Here is a 25059-nt window from a genome sequence, read left to right on the forward strand (position 1 = left end):
CACACACACCCCAACCCCCTGCCCCAGCCCAGAGCCCCCTCCCTCATTTCTGGCCCCATCCCAGAACCTGCACCCCCATCCCAGAGCCTGTACCTGCTCCCACACCCCAACCCCCTGCCTCAGCCTGGAGTCCCCTCCCATACTCTAAACCCCTCGGCTCCACTCCCCAGCCCGGAGCACCCTCCTACACCTCCTCATTCCCAGCCCCACCCCAGAGTCTGCACCCCCTGCCAGAGCCCTCATCCCCCTCCCGCACCTGAACTGCCTGCCCCAGCCCAGAGCCCCCTCCTGCCCTCCGAACCCCTCAGCCCCAGCCCAGAGCCCCCTCCTGCCCTCCGAACCCCTCAGCCCCAGCCTGGAGCCCCCTCCTGTACCCCAAATCCCTCATCCCTGGCCCCACCCTGGAGCCTACACCCCCAGACAGAGGCCTCTCCCCTCCCCTACCCCAACCCCTGAGCCAGCCCGGTGAAAATGAGAGAGTAAGTGAGGATGGGGAGAGCAAGCGACAGAGGGAGGCAGGATGGAGTGAATGGGGGTGGGGCTTCTGAGGATGGGTGGGGAAGGGGCCAGGCAAGGGTGTTCGGTTTTGTGTGGGTAGAAAGTTGGCAACCCTAGTGGAGGGGCCATGCCACAGCTGCCCACGCAGCTCTTACCATGGCCAGGCTGCAACTCTGATGTCCCCCCCACCCCCCGGCTGAAGGCGGGTGGGGAGGAGCCGCATGGGCAGCTGTGGTGAGCCAGCGTTCAGTCGTGGACCCTCCACCGGCCTTGGGCCATGTGGGGAGCCTGGGGTTGGGGACACAGGCCTGGGGCTTCCCAGAGCCCCCTGCACCGCAGGCAGGTGGAGGGTCCACACGTGTGTCTCCCACAACTGTCTGGGCTCCCTGGCTGGGCTCCATGCTGGCCTGGCCGGGTGAAAGAGGAGGGGAAGGGTCCGCCCTGGTGAAATGTGGGAGGGCCATGGGCTCCTGCCCCGCCCTGTTCCAGCACCACTGCCTGGGTGCCTACCTCTGCCTACCCTCTGCCTCCCCCCCCCCGTTATTTTCCACTCCCTGCTACAGGCCCGTGTGGCCAGGGAGCGATGTGCTGCTCTAGCCACAGGTTCAAGTCCCAAATATGCATGGGGCATTATACTCTCAGCTCTATCTCTGTGGCTAGAAGTGAACCCTCCTGCCTAGAGCAGCCCCGCTCACATGGTCACAGACTAGTGTCCCTCAGCTCCTAAGCAGGAGCAGTGCAGAAAGCAGCTACGAACAGGAGTCTCTCCTGGCTTTAGTGGGAGGCTGAACAGGTCTGCACCCTCCTCCTTCCCACCGCCAGTGATGATCCATTTCTTCTTCAGCCTCTCCTCCCACCTCCCACAGTGGCTAGTTTAGCAGTGTGCTTGGATCAGACGTATGACCCATGTTGACCACTACCACCCATGTTGACCGCTACTGCCCATCTGCCCACATCTGAATGCTAGCTGATGGACACAGCGGCAAAGCAAGGACAGAAACATGCATGGAATTAAGTGGCAGGCTGCAACTTTTATTAAACTTGAATGTAGGGGAGAGCCACAACCTGCCCATCACCACTACTCACCTATATCAGGCATTTAACTGGTTCCAGTGCGGGGATTACAGGGCTCCTTACCATATAACCCATAACTGGCGCCAGGGTTACAGAGCTCTTTACCATATAATCCATAATGCGGGGTGTTTCTCCTCAGCCTACCCCCCAGGACTCTGTTCTCTGTGAGTCCTAGCACTCGCCTCCCCCCGAGGGGGACAGAGGGTGCAGGAGGGTGGGGACCTCAGCCCACGAGGGCCACAAGGTCTGACCGTGGCCCACAAAGACCACAAGGTTTCATCCTATCATATGAGCCCAAGGCCAATCACCAAAATCCCAGGTCTTTCACCTCTGGGAACCATTCATTTTATTCTTTTAACCTCACTGGAAACCAGCTGCATGTTGTAACAAGTAAGCAGCACCATCCCAGTACCTCCGTTAGGTACTAAACACCTTGTAGATGCTGCAAGGAAGGCAAAAAACTCCCTGGTCCTCTGCCAATTGGCCCATGGGAGAAAAAATTCCTTCCTGACCCCTACACAGGCTAGACCCACAGCATCTGTCAGGCCGGATTCCCCTTCCTAGTTTAGGTGGGCAGGGTGGGCTGCGGGAATGGAGCCAAAAGAGGCTCCGGATGGTGATTGAATGAAGTGGTTATATATACCCCAGCCTGTATTATTATTCATAATGTGGTAGCTCCTAAGAGCGCCAGTCATAGACTAGGACTCCATTGTGCTAGGTGCTGTACAAACACAGCACAAAGAGATGGTCCCTGCCCCAGTGAACTTACTATCTAAGTGCAGAATAATCTCTGTTACAGCTTTGCAGAAATCTACTCACCCACTTGCCTGAGTGAGTCATTCTGTGGACAGAAGAATGAATGAGCTTTAGTTTTTCGTTATCCTTAAACATATCCCCTAATGAGTGGGTGAATAGATTTTGCTCCTTGGGCTGGTCAATTTTCCTGAAAATTTTGCAAGATTGCTCTGTCATTAGAAATGAATTGGGTGTTGTTCCAGCTACTAATGAGGAAGAGAAGCCCTGGGGCTTATTGCCTTGGAAAGAGATGACACGGTTTGTAATGAGTAACCCTGAACCTGGACTCATTGAGATGATCCAGAGTTCACTCTGTCTTACAGAATTTTGCCTGGGTGGGGTGAGAGCAGGGAAAGAAAACTCAGAAAAGAACAAGACTGAATTATTTCTATTTCTCTCTCTCTCTTTTCTTTAAAAGTATGTAGACCATGGAAATGAGAAATACTTTGTATATGTTCATTCTCTTGCAAAAGTCCTAGGAACTACTAACTTTACTGATGCGATTGGTCTTGCTGCCAAACTCCAGCCGTGGCAGGGGAGCATCTGATAGACCAGCCAAGTGGATAGACTCCAGAGGCTTTCAGGGTTTCAAAGTATTGTGTAAGAGACAATGAACTCCTTCCTGTCATTGAAATGCTTTTCAGTGGCTACAGATAATGCCCTCCTGAGAAGTCCTGACACTGCCTTGTGGGGTGGTTGGGCTCTTAAAGAGCCAGAGTTGGTTTTCAGGACAAGAGAAAAAGGAGAACATCTGTTGCACTGACTGTGTTGCAAGGGTGCGACAAGAGGATAGATTGACACCCCTACCCCACAAAGAATAGAAATCACCATGCAAAGAATAGTGGGCAGTGACCAAAACAACTTCTGCCATTTAAAGACCTTAGGCCAGGGATGCATTTCACCCTGACACCCTTGATTTCAGTGCATATAGCTCAGGGATGAATTTCCCCCCTTAAATTCCCAAGGGAGATCAGTAACACTCTATAATGACCCACTAGAGTGAGAATACACCAGGTGAGCAGGAACCTGAGCACAAAGTGACCATGGGGCCTACAGTAGTTTAATCAATAAACCTGGGTCTCAGTTGGGTACCAGTCCAAGAAAGCTGCCGATTCAGTGGCTTCATAAACCATGGGGCTGTTCATTCTCTGGATCAGACAGATTATTTTTAAAGCCCTTTTTAACTGTCTCCTGAGAGAAGACACATACCCAAGTGTTAGAACAATAATGTTTAGCTTTTATGTAGTGTTTTGCCTGTTCAAATCACTGTACAGCCATTGACTAGTTGTTATTACTAATCATGTTTATTATGGCAGTGCCTATGGGACCAGTTGAGACAGAAGTCCCACTGTGCTCAGCACTGTACAAACACAGAGTAATAGACAGCCCAGGCCCCAAAGACTACCTAATTCTCACAGCACTCTTGGGAGGTAGGTGGATTAAAATGATCATCACCATTTTACAGAAGGGGAAATGGAGGCAGAGAGATGAAGTGACTTGCTGCTATTATCCTACTAGATTTTCAGGGGCAGGTTGTGTGTGTGTGCTTGGAGAGAGGAGGGCCAGGGGAAGTTTGTCATGTTGGAACAGACAGTGTTACCTGTCACAGTTCAGGGCAACGGCACCTGTGTTCCCCCTCAGGAGTCCAGCCAAGGCACCCACTCTCAGGCCTCCAGCTCCCCAGCAGTTGCCTTTTTGGATGGAGACCTGTATCTCTGCCCTGTCTGACTGGGGTATTTGCAGGCTGAACAGTTCCCTGCCATCACTGTGGTATTCCCAGCTCAGACAAGCTGCCCTAGCATACCTGCTTGCTTTCTCTTTGGAGACAGTTAACAGCGTGACTGCCCATAGTTATAGATACCACACAGCTCTTCTTATGAGAGCCTATATTATTATTATGGTAAAAGCACTGTCGAGAAAACGTGTTTAAAACAATAGACAAACCTACCTGCTTGTCAATAAACGTACCAGACATTATCCTAACAAGGGCTCTGACAGGAGCAGTCCTTCTATACGCTAGCCGAGGAGTTTCCTTTGTAGTCACAAGTTCATTACAGCTTCAGCTTGGTACAGTAACTCCTCACTTAAAGTCGTCCTGGTTAACGTTGTTTCATTGTTACCTGGCTGATCAATTAGAGAACATGCTCGTTTAAAGTGGCGCAATGCTCCCTTATAACGTCGTTTGGCAGCCGCCTGCTTTGTCCACTGCTTGCAGAAAGAGCAGCCCGTTGCAGCAAGCTGGTGGGGGCTTGGAAGCAGGGTGGACCAGCAGCCCCCCCATCAGCTCCCCGTTCCCCTAAGTTCCCTGTGCGGCAGCCATCCAGCAGGCTATCAGTTGCCGGCAGTTCAGCTGTCCCTCCCCCCACTGTCTTGTGCTGCTCCTGCCCTCTGCCTTGGAGCTGCTCCTGGGAGTCTCCTGTGCGGGGGGAGGGAAGAAGGGAGCTAATGTCAGGGCGTCCCCCTCCCCCCTGGTCCTGCACCCCGCTTACCCCATTTCCGTAGAGTGGTTGCGGGGAGGGGGGAGACACACGACAGGGCTCAGGACAGAGGGAGCTTCCTGGAAGCAGCTGCCATCTCAGCTTGCTGATCTACTTAAAAAGGCAATGTACTTAGAGTGGGGTCAGAGTACTTAAAGGAGCAGTGCACATCTCTGTCTCTCAGACACACGGTGTGTGTCTCTGTCTCTGTCTGCCGTGCTGTCTCCCCTCCTTCCATTCGTGCTGCCTTGTAGAGTGGGAGGCTACATTAACAACAATGAATTAACCCTTGAGGGCTCAGCCGATTGCTAGTTCGTCATTTAGCAATAAGGCAGTCCCTGGGAAATATCCCACCCTCTGACTTCACCACCTCAACCAAGCTTCACAATCCTCATCGCTGTGTACCAGTATTAAATTGTTTGTTTAAAACTTATATTGTGTGAGTGTGTGTGTATATATATATATATAATATAGTCTTTTGTCTAGTGCAAAAGTTTCCCTGGAACCTAACCCCACCCATTTACATTAATTCTTATGGGGAAATTGGATTTGCTTAACATCATTTGGCTTAAAGTCGCATTTTTCAGGAACATAACTATAAAGTTAAGTGAGGAGTTACTGTACAAGTACCCAGTTTTATGGGGTCTCAGTAGGCCCCGTCCTTCCAACCCCACCATAAAGATTGGGGCCCTCCATGCACCAGAGTCCTGACTGTCTGCTGGACGAGGAAGAAGGCTCCGAGTCATTTTAAAACTAGACTGTTTATCCAAAGCCCCTTGCGCTGACTGTTGGTCACGGGAGAATCCCATTTGAACTAGTATATGGCACATCTCTGCGTGGGGGGGAGGGGCACTTCAAAGGGCTGATAACAGAGGCAGTACGTTAGCATCCCCCTTTTCCTAGAGACGGTTCATACAGTGCCCCCTAACACATACACAACTGCATTTTAATACAATGGAACCCGCAAAGTACTAACCCTGATTCAATCAGATTTAGCTTAATTCAGTAAAGTTTATCTTCATTCCATAAGCTTTGGTCAGGATCCTACAGGCTATTGTCAATCTGTCACAATACAGTACCTCTGATCATTGAAGTGTTGCTTTGACTTCCCCCAGGTGACCTGTCGCCATGCCAGGTGCTGACACAATGACAGCTAGCAAGGCAGCCGACGTGAGCAGCAAGTCTGAAAACGGTGTCTGCAACTCCATTGAGAGGTGAAAAGTCCTAAATTCTTGTTTTTCTTTTTCCCAAGGGCGGGGAGTGGAGAGGGAGTCATTACTTTCCATTGGTGCTCTCTCTCATAGCCTAAAACATGCCTCTAGCGTCAATATGCCTCAGCCGGTGTCTCTAGGCCATCAGGTTGTACGTTTAAATCCTACATCCTGATGGAAGTCTAATAACATGTGATGATACCACAGTGCACTAGTAGACATGGGGTGGGGGTCCACCCCATTAGAGGTGTCATCCTTTGTCCAAAAGGCTACACGAAAGTCTCTGCTCCCACTGAAATAGGCAGACGTTACAGGAGCATGAGACTTGGGGACAATGCTATCCTGGTTAGTATCTCCCTTCCCTTCGGTAACCGCAGATGCCAATGTCCGAGTCTGGGTGTTAGCTCTGGCTGGGCGCATAGTGGCTGCCAGGTTTGCTTACATGCTCACTGCACTACCAGCACTTCACCCCATTTACATGAATCCAGGAATTTATAGAATTAAACTAAACTGGGGTAAGTGCGTCTATGTTGGTTTAATAGGAGGGGGTCGCACTTCTGTAGCGAAATAGTTTTAAAATTGATCTACTTACACTAGTGCCATCTTTCTAGCATAGACAAGCCCTTATTGTTTTGCAAAGAGCTTTGGGTTTGAAAAGATTATGTTATAAATGTAAATGTCTTCCCAGCTGGGGCTTCATGGATGTTGATAAAAGCACTTTGAGATCCTTGGGTGACAGGTGCTGGGTGAAGTACATGTTTGTTTGATGCAGCCAGGTGTCATGTAATTAATTGGTTTTTATCCCTTGCCATGACAAGTTTCATTTAGGTGGTGTGCTCTGTGGGGCAGGAACTCTCTGTGTGTTGTGTGTCTGTACAATGGGAGCCTAATCCCTTTGTCGGTCCCCTAGATGTTACAGCTGTGCAACGGATGAATAATAATAATAAACATGAAAGTGCAATGTTATTTTGTTAATGGACGCTCTGGAAAAACTTGGAAGGTGAAATTATTGGAGGAGAGGATCACTATGGGTGAGGTTCTTTCTTCTGTTTCATAGATCTCCAGGCAAGAAGGGGCTGCTGTGATCATCTAGCCTGACTGCCTGTGTAGCACAAGCCATAGAATTTCATCCAGTGGCTCCTTCATCTAGCTCAATACCTTCTGGTTGAACTAGCTCTTATATTTTAGCACAACATCCAGCCTTGATTTAAAGACTCCAAATGACGTATTTACCACGTCCCTTGAAAATCATTTGCATTGGTTAATTTCCCTCCTTTTATTTCTAGTTTGAATTTTGGTAACTTCAGCTGCCAGCAACTGGAACTTGTTATGCCTTGTCTTGATGATTAAGCCAAATAATCTATTTAGAAAGGAGTTACTGGGTAGACTTTAGAGGAATACCTACTGTGTCCTAAGTCTACACGTCTGTTTGATAATCATGCGCTACCTACTAAATCTTAAGTAAACCAGAGTCCATTTTGACTTTTATTTTGATGCACCTGTCTTATGCACTAAGTAAAAAACCATACTATTCTATTTTAAATGCATACAAAAATACAAATTGACCTGTTCTCAGTATGAACACTCCTAATTTTCAAAAACTATAATCCCACCCACTCTCACCCCATTCCACTCCCTCAGAGAAAGCCTGGAATAATAGACAGGTCTTGCATCAAATTGGACTCTGTCATAGCAAGAGAGAGACGGAGTGCATTCCAGAATCCAGGATCCTCTCCTGAGAATGCTCTTCAGCAGCCCCCATCTTTGAGCATCCCTGCTAACCTCACTCGCTTCAATAGAGCATATGGAGCTGGTGTACTGATGACCAAATGATCAGGAAAAGTGAATTTTTCTTCTCTTTTGTCTTTGCTGTATAGGGTCAAGCTTGCAAGTAAAAATAATACAAACACTGTGAAGGAATTACAAAGACTTTGGTTTGGGTCTTCAAGTGAAAATTATTCTGAAGGTGCAAGTTTCACTCTGAGTCTAGGACCTAAAGCTGAACACGTTTTTTCTGTGGTGACAAGCCCATTGAAATCACTGGAGAACTTGATGCTGGATCCAAGGCTAGACTGCTTTCAGCAGAACATGCTGAGTCCCAAAATGATTATCAGTGACCCATCTGTGGATCTTAATGTCAAGGAGAGCAGCAAAATTATAAGGAGGCAGATAGGGGGCACTCAGAATTTACAGTCAGCTGGGAAAGTCAGTTTGAGGAATAAGCCCTTCAGTATCAAGGACAAGATTTCTGAATGGGAAGGGAAAAAGGAAACACCTTCTCCTCTGGTCAGTCAGAAGGAGGAAGAGCAAGGAGTTAAAGAGGAGCGCAAGATGCCATGTGCGGTGGAGAAGATGAGTGGGGAAGTTTTGGGGCCTAGGAAAGTGGACACCAAGAGGCTTATAACCTGGGAGTTGGAATGCAAAGGGACAGGCAAAGAGAATGAAAGGAGAGTGGGCACTTCAAAGGGCATGGGGCAGGGAACAGAGAGGAAAGTGGAAATGCAGGAGAAGGAAGAGGAGGTTGATTCCAGTGTTGGAAAATGCAAGGAGGTGAAAGGTGGTAAGTGGGAGGTCCAGAAAGAGAACCTTTCAGTACTGACTCAGGTCAAGAAACTGGAGCAGGCCTTGAAGGAAGGATCAGCAGAATTGCAGCCACAGATGCCAGGTACTTATTATTCCCCACACTGTCTGCAGGAGAAGGCAGATGAGGGACAAACCTTCCCAGAGGACCAGGAAGGTGTATGTGGCTCTGAACTCAATAAGAGGCTCCTCAGCTTAGACTCAGAAATCTGTGAGCCCATTTTTGGGACTCTGGAAGAGGTAAAAGCATCTCAAGTGAAATGCAAGGATCACAGCATAGAGAATGTGTACACAGAACCAGGGATACCGGAGAAGAAACCCTTCATCAACCCACTTCCAAAGCCCAGGCGGACTTTCAAACACGAGGGAGAAGAGGGATGGATTCCAGCAGCTAGAAATAAGAGAAACTTGCCCCCTCTGCCATCTATACCTCCTCCCCCTCTCCCTTCTTCTCCTCCCCCATCAGCTGTTAGCAGAAGACTATGGAATGGGAAACATAAGAATAATGCTGACCACAGGTATTCTCACTTTACTATTCTAATGCTGGTACAGGAGTTATTGATTAATTTGCTGGTGGTGTACAGTTCTGCTTCTAAAAAGGGCCTCCACAAAAGTGGCATCATCGGGGTCTATGTTTATTGGGTCTCAACCTTGTAAGTAAAAGGATGTCTTTCTGACTATCTGCTCCCTAAATTCACGCTGGGCTCTGAAAGTGCAGCAGTGTTCTTTCCGTCTCAGCAATGTCAGTGATCACGAGCCTGCAGGATATATTCTGCTCTGTTACACCTGTGCAAACACTGAAGGCCAATAGGTGTCCACAGGTGTAATGACTTTGACATGGAGATCCTATGATAGTAACAGTGAGTGAGAATGAATAATTCCAGCTTGACTCTCCAATCCCAGGACGAGTTAATGATGTTGCCAGTTTAAAGACAAAACAAAACAACCTTTTTTGCTTGCAGAATGAGCACAGCTGATCAGAAACCCCTGAGAGATGGTAAGGGAGGGGACCTTGCAATGCCATTTTTACCCTGTCACTTTTCAGAGTAGAGCTGCCCTTTCTGCTCAAGTCTGTTCCTTGTTTACTCAGGTTTTGCTGGAGGTGGCTCCTCACCCCATCCCCTTTTGTAAATCCAAATATTTGAGTGGGGGTGTGAGGGGGAACCTGACTTATAAATGTACTGTCCTTTTTGAGCCTATCCTCTGCAGTGGAGCTACCCTAAAAATAAAAATTCCTGACTTCATGTGGACTGGGAGAGACTTTACACCTCTCTGGGCTCGGCTGACTAGGATGCTCCACTGCTTTCCCTTCTCATTCAAGGTAGCGTATTGCTCTCCTGCACCACTCATAGGAGGCCTGATTTCTGACAACTCTTACCCATGTTGAGTAGTGATCAGTGGGACAGCTTGTGGAGGAAGACACGACTTAGGGTATATCTAGACCGCAGTCGGAGGCGTGACTGCAGCACAGGTAGCCATGTCCACACTAACTTACCTGCGCTAGTGTGGCTGGGGCGACACAGGCTTAGGGCGAGCTAGCAGGGCGAGTCGGTACCCGGGGTCCGCGGCGGGCTTGGACAGTCCACCCTGAAGACTGTGCTGCTCCAGCTACACTGCTATTTTTAGCTGTGCTAACGCAGGTATGTCTACCTGTGATGCAGGCAGGCCTCAGATTGCCCTGTAAACATGCCCTCGGCATTGCAGATCTTTTACATCTTCAGCGTGTGTTAGAATCATTATACAGTAAATGAACCATTGCAACCCTGACATTTGCTGACCAGCCCCAGTCTGGTAAAAACTGATTGTCATGTCGACATTGCTTTATACATTGTACGGGATGGATCTGTGAGGCACTGGCTCCCCTGTAGCTCATGTTGCTGACTGAGTGACTTGCTGGAGGCTAGTGAACGATATTGAATTATTGGACTTGTACAGTCTGTTTATCTCTATCACTCTCCATCCAATTTCTCCCCCTCCTCTTCCTCCCCCCCCTCCCCGAATGGCACAGGAAGTCCTATGAGTTTGAAGACTTGCTGCAGTCGTCGTCCGAGAATGGCCGGGTGGATTGGTACGCTCAGACCAAGCTGGCCCTCACACGCACTTTATCTGAGGAAAACGTCTATGAAGATATTCTGGGTAGGCGCTTCAAGAGGGGGATGGGGAGGGGTTGGACAACTAAAAAGACTTGGGGACCATCGATGAAAACGTGTCACAGTCCAAGGGCTCACCTAGAAGAGTGTATTTATTAGGCAAGAGCATACAGAGGTGTATCACACACAAAATATCAGCCAGCAGGAAGAAAAATATTGTGTGAATGGGTGGCCATGAAATTAAAAAATTGGGTCCCACAATCCCTGGGTTCGTGTTTGTGGCACCGTGATTTATTCCACCCTTCAGTGTTAGTGCAGGTGCCTGGGGATGGCTGAGATTCCATCAGCTCCATTCCCAGGAATCGGAGTAGCGGCCGTGTTAGTCTGTATTCGCAAAAAGAACAGACGTTCTCGTGGCACCTTAGAGACTAACAAATTTATCTGAGCATAAAGCTTTCCTGAGCTACAGCTCACTTCATCGGATGCATTCTACTGAATGCATCCGATGAAGTGAGCTGTAGCTCACGAAATCTTATGCTCAGATAAATTTGTTAGTCTCTAAGGTGCCACGAGTACTCCTTTTCTTTATTCCCAGGAATGTTAACTTATTATCCTACGCTTACATACACAGTGTTTTCCAGAACATAGAGCAGAACACATCCCGTGTGCTGAAGAGCTTTGAGTCTAGCTGTCGCAGAGCTAGAGTTAAATGAACCTCTTGGCAGAGTTTAGCTGGAGAGGAAGGAAATCAGTGCTGTTGTATCCTACAGAGGTGGGTCACGTTGTTTGGGGTGGGAGAGAGAGCCACAGGAACCAGCAGGGCATTGCCATTTTGATCCTAGCAAACTCTCATGGTGTTTGGTTAGAGAGGTCTCGCAAAGGTTACACATCCCCTGGGGGTTTGCTACAGATGTCCTGATTTTATAGGGACAGTGCCAATTTTGGGGTCTTTTTCTTATATAGGCTCCTATTACCCCCCACCCCCTGTCCCGATTGATTTTTCACCTTTGCTGTCTGGTCACCCTAGTTACAGACAAGGTGGAGATGCCCTGTCCTTCCCCCAATCAGAAGAGATTGGCATTAGTTGTAAATTTTAAAGCTGCCTGCCTCTTTTGCAAGAGTTAGGGGGCCCTTATGTGCCCTCTTTCCCCTTTGGGGCCAAAGGACAGGGGATGCCCTAACAGCTGCTGGTCAAAGCCACTATGTAAGTATGACCCTTCCAGCTGGAATAACAGGGATCACATTCCAGGGTTAAAGCACTGGCAAATCCCTCCATTCCTAAACAGCCACGCCTCTCTCCCCAAGGTGGCAAAGAACTCCCATGCCATGCTGAAATTCCTATTCTCTCTACCTTTTGATTGAAAAGGATAGCGGGAAGGATAATAGTTGGCAAGTGGGACACACTTGGGTTTTTGTTTGCTTTCTGTGTGCTTAGGCTCTGCCGGGCTTTGTCTGGAGTTAATGATCTTTAATTGACCCCTGCAGTCCTGGTGTGGTTGCCATGGAATCTGGAGGAGGAGAGGGCTGACGGGGATGGCTCCAGGAAAGCTACAATTTTGTATTTCATAAAAGCACAGACTGGGAGACGTTATAAAGGATACACAGCTCTAGCTGTGCATGGTGAGCGGGGTGTTTGGAATGATTCAGTCTGTCATTCTGCCACAGGGTGCTAGTGATGACCCTCGGATGATAATATGTACGAAACAGAGCACACACAGACACACACACACACACACTGGAGCTGTCAGGATTAGAACTTCCCCTTTTCTATATGTCTCCCAGCGTGGATAAACAGACCCCTGCTAGTGCACTAATAATAGCAATGTGAGTGGTGGCATAGGCTAGCTGCATGAGCACAAGCCCTCTGGGCCTTCTAGGTCTGAGCTCAGGTGACTAGCTCTTGCCACAATGTCCACACTGCTATTTTTAGCATGCTAGCTCGAGCAGAGCTAATGCGTGTCTGTCTAGCCAGGCTGGGAGGCATACTTAGATTGTCTCCCACCATGGCTCTCCTGTCTTGCTCAGCATTGTTTATGCAAAGCACTGGAATTCAGTGTAGGACGGACAAGAGGCCGGGTTTGCATGTAGTAGTGGGGGAAACCTGGCTGCCTCCCAGACCAATTCAGAGCAGACATAGTGCCAAAGTTTCTGCAAACAGCGCTGGCAGCAGGAGGAGAGCTGCAGTGTTCCCCTTGTCCTGAGTGCTAATTCTCACTGCTCCTGTCTCTCCAGTGTGTTAAATACTGATCCGATAATTACAATTGGAATAATTCACATCCTTGAAAAACCTACACCTAAACTAAGTTCTCTAGTTCCGGGGCAGTGTGTGGTTCTAGAACATTTGCATGCAGCTTTCTTTGGCAGACAAGAGTACTTTTACCTCCCTCACCTTGGTGAGTCCAGACAGTGGGTCACTCATAGACTCATGGAGTGTCATAGGAGAAGAGGTTGAAAAGGTCTTGTGGTGTTGTGTCCTTGTCTGATGACTTCAGCTGCGTTCCCCCCTCCCCATTGACCTCTGGCAGGGCAGGCTGTTGCGCAGCCAAACAGGAAATACAAACCATGTACAAAAAAAGAAAAGGAGGACTCGTGGCACCTTAGAGACTAACCCATTTATCTGAGCATGAGCTTTGGTGAGCTACAGCTCGCTTCCTCGGACGCATGAACCATATACAGGATCCAAAGCTAAGCCGCAGAGCCTGCCCCAGCATTACTGACCTCCTATTTTCATTCTCAGCTGGGTGTGTACGAGAATGCGAGAAAGAAGGTTGCTTTGCACTCATGGCTCTCTGTTGTGGTGCCATGACGGGATGCATAAGGAAAGGGAAGGCTCATAATAAATTGCCTGCCCATTCAGACACTTGGGCCTACATTTTCCATCACTGATTTTAAGTACCCAGACTGAGACACCGAAGGCCTGTTCTCTCAGAGGCGCTGAGTATCTTCAGCTTGCTTTCAAGTTACCTGGAGTTGTGGGTGCTCAGCATTTCTGAAAAATTAGGCACTAGCTGTCTCAAGGTGGGCACCTACAAATCAAGGCACCCCAAATTAGCAGCATGAGGCTTATGCACCACTTAAACCCACTTAAACAATATTTGGAAGGCTTACATGGGACTTAGATGGAGCACAGACCTTTAATTCAGAGAGAACCGGGAATCAGAAGAATGAAGACAAAGGATATTAAGGGCCATGGTGTATGAAAACCTTATGACTTCTCCATTGACAGGGAAATGGACTGGAGGACTTAATGGGTCTGTTCCATCTCTAACTTCTGTGACATAATTCTATGGCTGGACACATCCTCATCAGGATTTGGATGCAATCCAGTAAGCAGCTGGACTCCCAGAGCTGGAGAGAGGGAAAGGATGGCAAGAACTTTTGAGAACAGTTTTTTTTTTTTAACCTCCAGATGTGGGGGGTGGGAGAAAGAAAGCCACAGGATCCCAGCAGAGATTTTGTGGGACTCCTCCAGGATTTTCTGCATTTCTTACCTATAACGTGTGGCTCTTTGCTGCAGATCCACCATCGAAGGAAAACCCCTATGAAGACATTGAGTTGAACAGCCGCTGCCTGGGGAAGAAATGTGTCCTGACTTTCCCAGCATCCCCCACCTCCTCTGTACCTGGCACACCCACGAAGGTATCCTAGTTCAACCAGCATGACTTGTGTCCAGTTCCCAAAAGGCTTTGGGTGAAATCCTCCTCTCATTGAGGCCAGTGAAGTTTTACTATTGATTTTAATGGGGCCAGGATTTCACCTTTTAGGTTTTAGCTACTATTGAGGGGAGGTGCAATAGCGAGAATAGAGAGCCACGGGCACAAGAATTCCCATGTTCACCCTTTGGTACAGTTTCTTGTTTTCATTTTTCTCATATTGGGGTTAACTCCTAAACAGTATATCAGGAGCATGCATCTGGAACTCGCTCAATAATCCGTCATAAGATGTAAGGGTTTGTAATTGTCAGGGCTACATTAAGATTTTATGCGAGAAGGGTGTGATACTAGACATCATGTTTTGTTTTGGACAAAATCCTGTTTTGATCCATTTTCTCTGTAAATATGTGTTCCCAGTGAAGCCTCCCCATCATGCAAGCAGTTTTGGGGAGAGCAAACAGATCACAAAAGGAAGAGCAGCTGTTTGAGCTGAACCAAGATGGTAACTCATATATGGACAGACATGCGAAGGGCTGTGGTAGTGCAGTGGGCTCGTGTTGGCCTTTCACCTCTGGAAACCTGGAGTCAGATTTTTACTAGATTCCAAGGGAAAAAGAGGTGTGCTCTGATCTAGTCTCTACACGTGTCCAGCACAGAACTGATTATAGACCTCTGTTGCAAAATTTGGATCCAGGACTGAATTCTCCTGAGATTCAGGGGTGTTTGCATTTGGGGTGTTGGTTTGGGCCCATGGCTACAGAGGATCCACACCAGATGGCAGTCTCCGTTTCAGTCTAATGGAACCCCAGAACTGGAGAGCAGGGTGGGGTTCCGGTTTAGAGTTGAGGACCATTGGCAGAGCTACGAGGAGGAAGTTTTACCCATACTGGGCTGCTTTGTATTTTGCTCAGCCCTGCACTTTTAGCCCCACAATTTTGTGAGTGCTACATTCACTCACAATATTTAAATACAGGGAAAGGCCATTTACTGCTGCAGTGTAAGGTAGCCTCCTCCTCTTTAAAGTGGCACTGGAATGCTCTGCCAGTCAAGGCCCAGCAATCTGATCGGTATCCATGGGCAATATGTAATCCATTTTTGCAGCTGTTAAGAATTGTGAAGTGAAGCATCTATTGCCCCATCCATTAGGAAGGTCCTGTTGGATTTCTGTTGATAAGTTTGGTTAAAGGTAGCAACCAGCTCCCTGTGGTTTCACTGGGAGGCGCTTACTAAAATTCCTTGCTAGGTAAGACAGCCTTAACAAGTGCACCCTTGAGGTCCTACTTTCTTGGGGACTCCCCCATCTCATGCAAGCGCTGCAACTCTCAGTCTGGCGCTGTCTTTCTCTTTAGCAATGAGACCAGAGGAGGAGGTAAATATATTGTCTGAGCCCCTTTCTTTACGCTTGTGATCCAGCGAAGGGCATCCGGGCTGTCTGCCTCCTGTGTCTTTCCAGTTGCTACTTGTTCTACCCTTAGACCAGGGGTTCTCACAACACATTTTTTACTCTTGCTGGTGGCTGCTCTGACAATTTTTCCTAAAATACTTAATTAACTTTAGGAAAAACAAATAAACATATATACATCCAAATCATTGTAATTTATTTATGTAGGGTGGTGGGTTTTTTTGCAGACTCAATCATAAAAATAATGTACAGTTGTCTCTATTTTTTATTGGATCTAAACAGAATAGAAACACAAATAAGATGCTTTGCACATTCTTGTTTTGTTTTTGTTGTTTGGCTTTTTGGTTGCTTTTTAAAAAAGACTTGATAGCTAGTAAGTCTGCTGCTGCGAAAAGTAATATTTGTTTTTTTGTTAATATAATTTTTTACAGCATCCCAGCTAGCTAGTCAGTCTGTTGTGAAAAGTGATATTAACAAACATCCAAATATCAATTTTCACAGCAGACTTACTCAGCCCTGGCAAGCCAGAAGCCCTGGATGGGAGGGAGGCAGCAGGGTCCAGGAACGATGTGGGGAAGGATGGGCGACCGGTGAGGCAGCAGGGGCCAGGGGTGATGCAGGGTGTGTGTATGTGAGCCGAGGGCCAGCACCTCCGCCGCATGGACGGAGTCCAGAGCCAGAACCCAAAGACCCATGACCGGATCCTGCCGCCCTCCACCCCAGGGCTGAAGTCAAAACTCACTGCCCTAGCAAAGTGGGGAACTCACTGGTTGCCTGCTCCTCTGGCATTTGTGGCTCCAGCTGGTGGCCCTGGGGGAGGCTCCACTGCCTTGCTGCCCCATCCCCACTGTCCAAGAGGATGTCGTGGCTGCAAGAAAAGCCCCTGGTGGCTGCGGTGGCCGCATTTGAGAAACGCTGCCTTACACTGTCCAGGCTGCCTCAGGCTCAGACCATGTGACAGTAGAGGATCAGACTAGTAACAAATAATGTCGATAGCGGGGGTATAAACTCAATTTTCCTTACCAATGGGCTATCCAAGCTGTAGAAATTGTTATTAGGGCTGATTTAAATTTTTTCAAAATGTTGACACCTTTCCCCCCCTCCCCCCAAATATTTCTGTTTTTCAACCAGCTTCTAGAGTGATTGAGATTTTTAGAAAATGTGAAATTGCAATGAAATGTTCTTATGAAAATGTGTCTGCATTTTTTGATCAGCTCCTTAACCCCCAGAGATAAACCGCAGTGTGGATGTATAGCTAATCTCTTCATCACAGGTATTTGGGATGGAATTCACACTTGTGCAGAGGGCACATACAAGGACCCATCCACCTCTTAAGTCGCACTCAAGCTCTCAAAATGGGACTGAACTATTGCATAGGCCTTGTGCTGGCCCTCTGCATGGGGATGAATTTCATCCTTATGGAGCCCCTGTCAAGGTAGTATCTAGGAGCTGAAATAACACAGTTATACTGCTACATGGTTCTTAACACAAAACGTTGCTGTCAGCGTTGGTCAGGAGAAATGTGCTCTTAACACGCTGTGTGGTAGCCAGCATAGTTTCAACTATAGCATGAACCTTACTGGACCCAAATCATGGTAGTGCCCTGCCCCGTCCCATTCCCCCAACCCAGAACTGACTAGGAGTGTCGGAGAGGCCTCCCCACCCTGAAGACCCATCATAAATAAATTGAATCATTGGGTTGATAGAAGAAGCAGTGGAGACCAGTCTCCAAAGGAGAAGCTTCTTCACCCTCTTGGAAGCCGTGAAAAGGGAGACGGCTCATTCTTGCCCCCAATTCCTCCCTCCCTGGAAGGTGTTCCATTCCTGGGAGAGGAGGGCCGAGTAAGCACTTCAGGACAGAGATTGTCTCTGTGGGTGTACAGCACCCAACACAATGAAGAACTGATCCTGCTCTGGTCCTCTGGGTGCTGCTGTACTATTAAGAAGGAGAATGCAATAGAAGTTGTAACCGAGCGTCATTGCACTGAAAAGCAGCTTGCTCGGATTTAACCAGAGAGCTGAATTTGAAATCCATTTGAATTGACAGACCATTAGCTTGTTATCTAAACAGCACTGGCCTAACTCTGTGCCTGTTGAATCAATGGCAGAACTCCCATTGACTCCAAATGGGAACAGAATTAGGCCAACGCTGAGTGCGTTTGAAAATCCCGCTATCACAGGAGTGAGTTGAACTTGGACCCCTTAAAGGTCCAAGCTCACCCTGTGACATACCGACAGGAGAAATTGTAGGCACTGGCCAACTCTGACAACGTAAAAGTAAGCTGCACCTTCATACCCACACATAGGTTCCTCTAGTTTTGCTAAATAGAAAAGTTATAAATAGGGGAGGGATCATAACTGATGAGGAGAGAATCCTCCATGACTTCCCCCTGTATTCTCTCCTCTACCTCCTCTTCACGCTTCCCCCGAAGTGTCATTTCACAATGGCCCTATCTCTCTGGAGCTTCTCCCAGGAGCTGCTCCCTAGGATATCTGAGGCACTCCCTCCCCCTGAGTGTGCTGCTTTGGCACTACTCCCAGCTCCTTTGGGCTGGGGAATTTAGAATCTGAACATGGATACTGTAATATACCAGCCTTCTGGGCTGCCACTGGACTTAACCAACCACTTACTGATGGGGTTAGGAAGAAACTAACTTCCATTGCTGGCCATGATGGGGTTTCTTGCACCTTCCTCTGAAATATTGTCTTTAATTGACTTGCATGGTAGTCCTGTGGAAACTGTGACAGCCATGCAAATTTCTTGGTCCTATGAGAATCTGCTAAGCATACTGGTAAGCCGCATCTGCCTGTGTGCTAGCCATGTGCTCCAGCTCACCTAATTGAAATGAGTGCTGTCACAATGTTTCCTTGCGAAGTATATGGGGTGGAGTGCTGTGTTAATTTATTTCCTCTCCTCCATTCTGTCTCCCTCCCCAGTTGCTTTCCAAACCCATTTTCTTTCGACAAAACTCAGAGCGGCGGAGTTTCAAACTGCTGGACATACGGAAACTGAGCCGTGACGGTACTGGGTCCCCTTCCAAAATCAGCCCTCCCTCTACCCCCAGCAGCCCAGATGATACATTCTTCTCCCTGGGAGATGCTCAGAATGGCAAGAGGAGAAGGAAGATTCCCAAGGTAACTTCAGGGATTTTTTCCTCACTTACTCTGGCTTCTCATGTGTTGTTACATTGATAAGGATGATTTTTTTGTGCAATTTCCAGTGTCATGCCCATAACATTTAGGAAGAGTTCTGGGCTATGACTTGATTTCCATTAACCTTTCACAGTTAGTACTAAACATTTTTTACATCCCACCACCCTTTTTCTCATGGGAAAAGGGGTCCAAAGATCTCTGCAAGGTCTAAAGCAGTGGTTCTCAACCAGGCTCTCAATCAGAACTACATGTATCCCTGGGGGTACAGAGAGGTCTTCCAGGGGGTACATCAATTCCTGTAGATATTGGTCTAGTTTTACAACAGGTACATAAAAAGCACAAGTGAAGTCAGTACAAACTAAAATTTCATACAGACAATGACTTTATACTGCTTTATATACTATGGAAGTACAATATTTATATTCCAATTGATTTATTTTATAATTATGTGGTAAAAATTAGAAAGAAAGCAATTTTTCCATTATAGTGTGGTGTGACACTTGTATTTTTATGTCTGATTTTGTAAACAAGTAATTAAGTGTCATGAAACTTGAGGTACACAAGACAAATCAGATTCCTGAAAGGAGTACAGTAGTCTGGAAAGGTTGAGAGCCACTGGTCTAAAGAATGTATTTTTTCTCTCTGACATGTCCCACACTACTGTGAGGGATAAAACAAGTAAAAAAAAAATTCAGAATTAAAAATTTCAACTAGATTTTTTTTAATGAAATTCAAATGTTGATAGAAAATGGACGAATTTTTTGCAAAGATTACATCTTGGTTTCCAGCCATGTTTAGTGAAGGACATGGAGAGCAGTGGATCCTATGAAGGGCCACGTGTCCAATAGTTGTTACTTGGTGATAATATATATTTTCTTTCAAGATATTATTCAATCACTAGATGTCTCAATGTGCTGTAAGAGTTCCAAGCAGGGGTGTGATCCCACATAAACAAAGGAGACAAAGCTGGAACTCAAGCTGTGTAGAATCCTTTGTTTGTCTGTAGTTATTGGTGTTTTCTTTAACAACACTTCCTGTTTAAGATTGACTGTGATTTCACATATCATGACACTATTTTAGATTTAGATCAGGGAGTAGTTGGGTTCAATTCAATTGAGGCTGTGGATCACATATTGAATGCTTTCAAAACATGGTTATTTTTCCTGCTCTTAGCAAAGCTCTGGCAAAGGTTAGCAGTGCTAGGCTGTAACTGTGTCTCTGAGCAGACATTTTTCCTTTGGGAAAATGTGTGCTTGTGTGTATTTATGTCTTCTCATCCGTACAAATCTAATTTTGCATGCCTGTGTTGTACATATTGGGTCTTCACAATGTTTGTGTTCATGCCTAAAAAGAGATGCAGATTTTTCCCATGTGCCTGCTTAGCGTGCTTGTGTGTGTGTGTGTGTGAGAGAGAGAGAGAGAGCATTCACATTTCAGGATGTGCATGTGTGTACACAAGTTCACATCAAGTGTCATGGATGGGGAAGTTAAGGGGTGTGAACTTATTGGTGAGTATAGTGTTATGTGCCCTGGAATAAGATTTACTATGTACTTGATGTTGGTACCAACATGAGAACCAGGACAGACAGCTCGAGATGTGAAATAAATGATCTATCCTAAAGGCTTTTGTTTAAAGCATTTCTGACCAAATTTGTACTAAGTCAGTAAGTCCAGCATCTCTTTATCATTGTCGAATACACGATGGTTGTTCTCCAAGGTCACTCATAGGTGTATATGTACAAGCGTAGTAACAAACCCAAACTATTAACATAAAGCATTTCTGCTTCTTGTGGCCCCTTCTTTTGCCTCCCCCAAGATCCCACCTGCACTATATGTTGTGTCATGTTAGGCATCCATTTCATATTTAAAAATGTCAATAATTGAGCTGTGCCGCTGGGATGGATGGGATGGGATTTGTTTGAAATTGTTTTTTAAAACTCTCTGAGCTGGATCTTACGGTCTACCTGCGTGTAAGTTGCATTCTGCTACCTAGTTGCCATCCCACACCCAGGGAATGCTTTGGGCCAAGGTAGATCAGCCTCAGGTGCTCTATACACCCTAGGAGCCACTGGCGTTAGATGACAGCAAGCTCTGATCATGCCCCATTCATTCTACTCCCAGGACACCAACTGGACCAACTGACTGACAGGAGCCACCTGGCCTTGAACTGGCTATACTGACTTCAAACCATCTGGGGATGTCCCTACACAAGGGGAACCCCCATTTGCCCTGTGAGGGTCATTCTCTGCCTGCAGTGTAAAGAGGGATGATGGGCTGACCCCGTGAATCTACAGCCCTGACTAGTCTACAAAAGAGACTGTAATAAAAGACTTTTTTTACTCATTTTAACAGTGGCTTCAGTTAGCACTGATTTCCCCCCATGTGGAAAATGTTTAAAGCATCTGTCATAAATATAAAGGGAAGGGTAACCACCTTTCTGTATACGGTGCTATAAAATCCGTCCTGGCCAGAGGCAAAACCCTTTCACCTGTAAAGGGTTAAGAAGCTAAGAAAACCTCGCTGGCACCTGACCCAAAATGACCAATGAGAGGACAAGATACTTTCAAATCTGGAGCGGGGCGGGAACAAAGGGTTCTGTCTGTCTGTGTGATGCTTTTGCCAGGAACAGATCAGAAATGCAAGCCTTCCAACTCCTGTTAAGTTAGTAAGTAATCTAGCTAGAAAATGCATTAGATTTTGTTTTGTTTAATGGCTGGTAAAATAAGCTGTGCTGGAGGGAATGTATATTCCTGTTTTTGTGCCTTTTTGTAACTTAAGGTTTTGCCTAGAGGGATTCTCTATGTTTCGAATCTGATTACCCTGTAAGGTATTTACCACCCTGATTTTACAGAGGTGATTCTTTTACCTTTTCTTTAATTAAAATTCTTCTTTTAAGAACCTGATTGATTTTTCATTGTTCTTAAGAGCCAAGGGTTTGGTTCTGTGTTCACCTGTACCAGTTGGTGAGGATTATTATCAAGCCTTCCCCAGGAAAGGGAGTGTAGGGCTTGGGGGGATATTTGGGTGGAAGATGTCTCCAAGTGGTATCTTTCACTATTCTTTGTTTAAAACGCTTGGTGGTGGCAGCATACTGTTCAAGGACAAGGCAAAGTTTGTACCTTGGGGAAGTTTTTAACCTAAGCTGGTAAGAATAAGCTTAGGGGGTCTTTCATGCAGGTCCCCACATCTGTACCTTAGAGTTCAGAGTAGGGAAGGAACCTTAACAGTGTCTAAAGCATTTTTTTGAATAAGGTTCTCAGTAACCTAAGTAGGTTTTCAAATCTTCAGTAGGTCTCTAACATGCTTTCTGTAAGAGGTGTTGAGAACAGTTCAACCATAATCTTTACTGGTGATCTGTTGTTCTCGAATCCACTAGAGTGGGGAGGGCTGGTCCAGGGGATGGCTCAGAGGGACTCATAGTCAACAAAGGGTAGACAGGGTCACAGTGTTTATGGTACCTATAGGGTCTAATGGTGGGAAGGCTGTTGACCAGTATTAGGAAACTAAAAATTCCCTCCAGAACAAAAACATTTTCATCTCCCTTATTGGGGAAAGGGCACTAACCCTGTTTTCTGTCTCCTGCTTGCTGAGCAGCTGGTATTGAAAATCAATGCCATTTATGAGGCCCGAAGGGGAAAGAAACGCGTCAAGAGGCTGTCCCAGTCTACAGAGAGCAATTCAGGGAAAGGTAAATGAACATGGACCAAAGCATGTTGCTGCTGAATCTTTCTGAGAGTTTCTGCCTGGCTTGAATTTTTTACTGTGATGTACAGTGTGTTTTCTAATACTTTGTCTGGTTCAGTGTAAAAAGAGTGGCTGGGGCTTCCTTTATGAATAGGGTCCTACTAAATTCATGGTCCATTTTGGTCAATTTAACGATCATAGGAATTTAAAAATCATAAATTTTATGATTCCAGCTATTTAAATCTGAAATGTCATGGTGTTGTAATTGTAGGGGTCTTGACCCAAAAAGGAGTTGTGGGGGGGGGGTATTAGCCCCCTTACTTCTGCACGGCTGCTGGCGGGGCGCTGCCTTTAGAGTTGGTCACTCGGCCAACAGCTGCCACTCTCTGGCTGCCCAGCTCTGAAGGCAGTGCAAAATTAAAGGTGGCAATACCGTGACCCCCCCCCCTTAAAATAACCTTGCAACCCCCTGAAAGTCCTTTTTGGGTCAGGACCCCCAATTTGAGAAATGCTAGTCTCCTTCATGAAATCTGTGTAGTATAGGGTAAAAGCACACAACAGACCAAATTTCACAGTCCCTGACACGTTTTTCATGGCCGTGAATTTGGTAGGGCCCTTTTCATGAAGCTAAAGGCTAGTCCACTATCTAAGGCTATGTCTACACTGCACACCCTACAGTGGCACAGCTGTGCCAATACAGCAGTGCCACTGTAAGGTCTCCTGTGTAGCCACTGTTTGTTGACAGGAGAGAGCTCTCCTGCCAACAAAATAAAACCAGCCCCAACAAGGGGCAGCAGCTTTGTCGGCGGGAGAGCATCTCCTGCCAACATAGCACTAGCCACACCAGCGCTTTTTGTCAGTAAAACTTTTGTCAGCCGGGAGGGTGTTTTTTTCACACCCCGACCGACAACATTTTACTGATGAAAAGGTAGTGTAGACATAGCCTAGGAGCTTTTACTGTAAGGACATTTCCCCCCGACTCAGTTTTATTCCATTATTCCTAATGGTAACCTCATGGGTTGCACTGAACAATTCCTCCCCTTCTTGGTGTTTCTTTCTCACAGATGCTTGTAGATGTTTGTCATGATATATATAAAAGCTTGTGTTTCGGGTTTTAAAACAATCTCTTTTAGGGATTAGGAAGAGACCTTAATGGGGGCAGATTACTCCACATTGACCTGCTGTGGGGGTTTCTTGCACCTTCCTCTAATGCATCTGGTTCTGGACACTGTCTGAGGCAAAATACTGGACTAGACAGACCATGCATCTGATCCAGAATGGCAATTAACTGTGTTCCCCCATCCCTCAAGTTATTGTGTAGCAAGAGAAGCATGTTAGATCCACATTTTGCTCTTGGTTACATCCATACAACCAACTGAATGTCCATTGAAAATTTCTGGATTTTTCCATTCGCTCTATACACATAATTGCTTTTGTTGCTCTTTTCTGAATGCCCTCTAATGGACAGGAAGGTATCAAGAATGGTGAGCTAAGGCTCCATTGTCATGGGCACCCCTGGGAAGAAAGAGCCCTTGTGTGCAATACATTCTGCCTCCTTAAGTGGTTAAGTCTGGTTTTATTCTGCCATCCATAAGAAGTGCACTGTTTTTAGACAGTCTTTATTTCATGTTTCCTGGTAGTTACAGATGAGAACAGTGAATCGGACAGTGACACCGAAGAGAAACTGAAAGGTAAGAAAAGTTTGCCCTGCCCACACACATGGGAGATGGTTACTCACAAACTTGCACTTGATTTCCAGGGGTATATTAGCTCTTTCCTCTTCTCTTTGAGGCACTTAGAGAAGAGACTCATTTCTATTCAGAAAAGAGAGAAGTCAAAGGCCACAGAACCGCAGGAGAAGCTTAGTTTGAGACACATGAAAGCCCGAAACCAACCGAGAGCCCGTTCCAACTCCCACAGAAGTCAATGGGAGTTTCTAAACTGACTGTCATGGGAGTTGGCCTGGTCACTGAGGCAGTTCAGAAGAGGTTTCAATAAGTAAAGGGTCACAAATGTGTGAAGAAGGCTGCCAGAGGCAGCATGGCAATGTGACAGCATAAGCATCGTCCAAAGGGCGTATTGCACAATCACTTGAGGAGCAAACTATTGCAGTGTAGGCACTCTGGGTAGCTCAGTAAAGAGATTGAGCTGCACTACATGCTCTGCTGTGAAACTCCTGTGTGTCTACGTGAGGTTGTTTGCTCAGCCCCAGAGGAACTATGTGTTGTATCAGGGATTCCTCCAGAATCTCCTTGAATTCCCTGCCCTGGTTATCACTCCAGCACTGTGACACTGTGATTATGTTTGGATTTATAGCCGTAATTAGAAACCAGCCGAAACTGGCATTTGAAATCTAAGCTCCTCCAACTATAAGGGTTTTCAGATTCCTGTGCAGAGATACAACCCTAGCCCTGTGGTTTGGGGAACAGGGCAGTCAGATCC

The 25059-nt window shown here is 46.7% G+C and overlaps 1 protein-coding gene across 4 annotated transcripts in view; it reads left to right on the forward strand.

Moving 5' to 3' along the window:
* Nucleotides 1–25059, forward strand: part of DENND2A (DENN domain containing 2A) — a 79808-nt gene that overhangs the window by 26866 nt on the left and 27883 nt on the right. For all 4 annotated transcript variants that reach the window (XM_084634793.1, XM_084634790.1, XM_084634791.1 and 1 more), the window contains exons 2-8: nucleotides 5960–6058; nucleotides 7933–9153; nucleotides 10644–10771; nucleotides 14243–14364; nucleotides 18718–18915; nucleotides 22528–22621; nucleotides 24258–24308. In XM_084634793.1, the coding sequence (XP_084490919.1) occupies nucleotides 5973–6058; nucleotides 7933–9153; nucleotides 10644–10771; nucleotides 14243–14364; nucleotides 18718–18915; nucleotides 22528–22621; nucleotides 24258–24308 (1900 nt within the window). In that variant the 5' untranslated portion in view covers nucleotides 5960–5972. The remainder of the gene's footprint in view (nucleotides 1–5959; nucleotides 6059–7932; nucleotides 9154–10643; nucleotides 10772–14242; nucleotides 14365–18717; nucleotides 18916–22527; nucleotides 22622–24257; nucleotides 24309–25059) is intronic.

This window comes from Lepidochelys olivacea (genome assembly GCF_965140295.1).
Source record: "Lepidochelys olivacea isolate rLepOli2 genome assembly, chromosome: 1".
Taxonomy (NCBI): domain Eukaryota; kingdom Metazoa; phylum Chordata; order Testudines; family Cheloniidae; genus Lepidochelys; species Lepidochelys olivacea.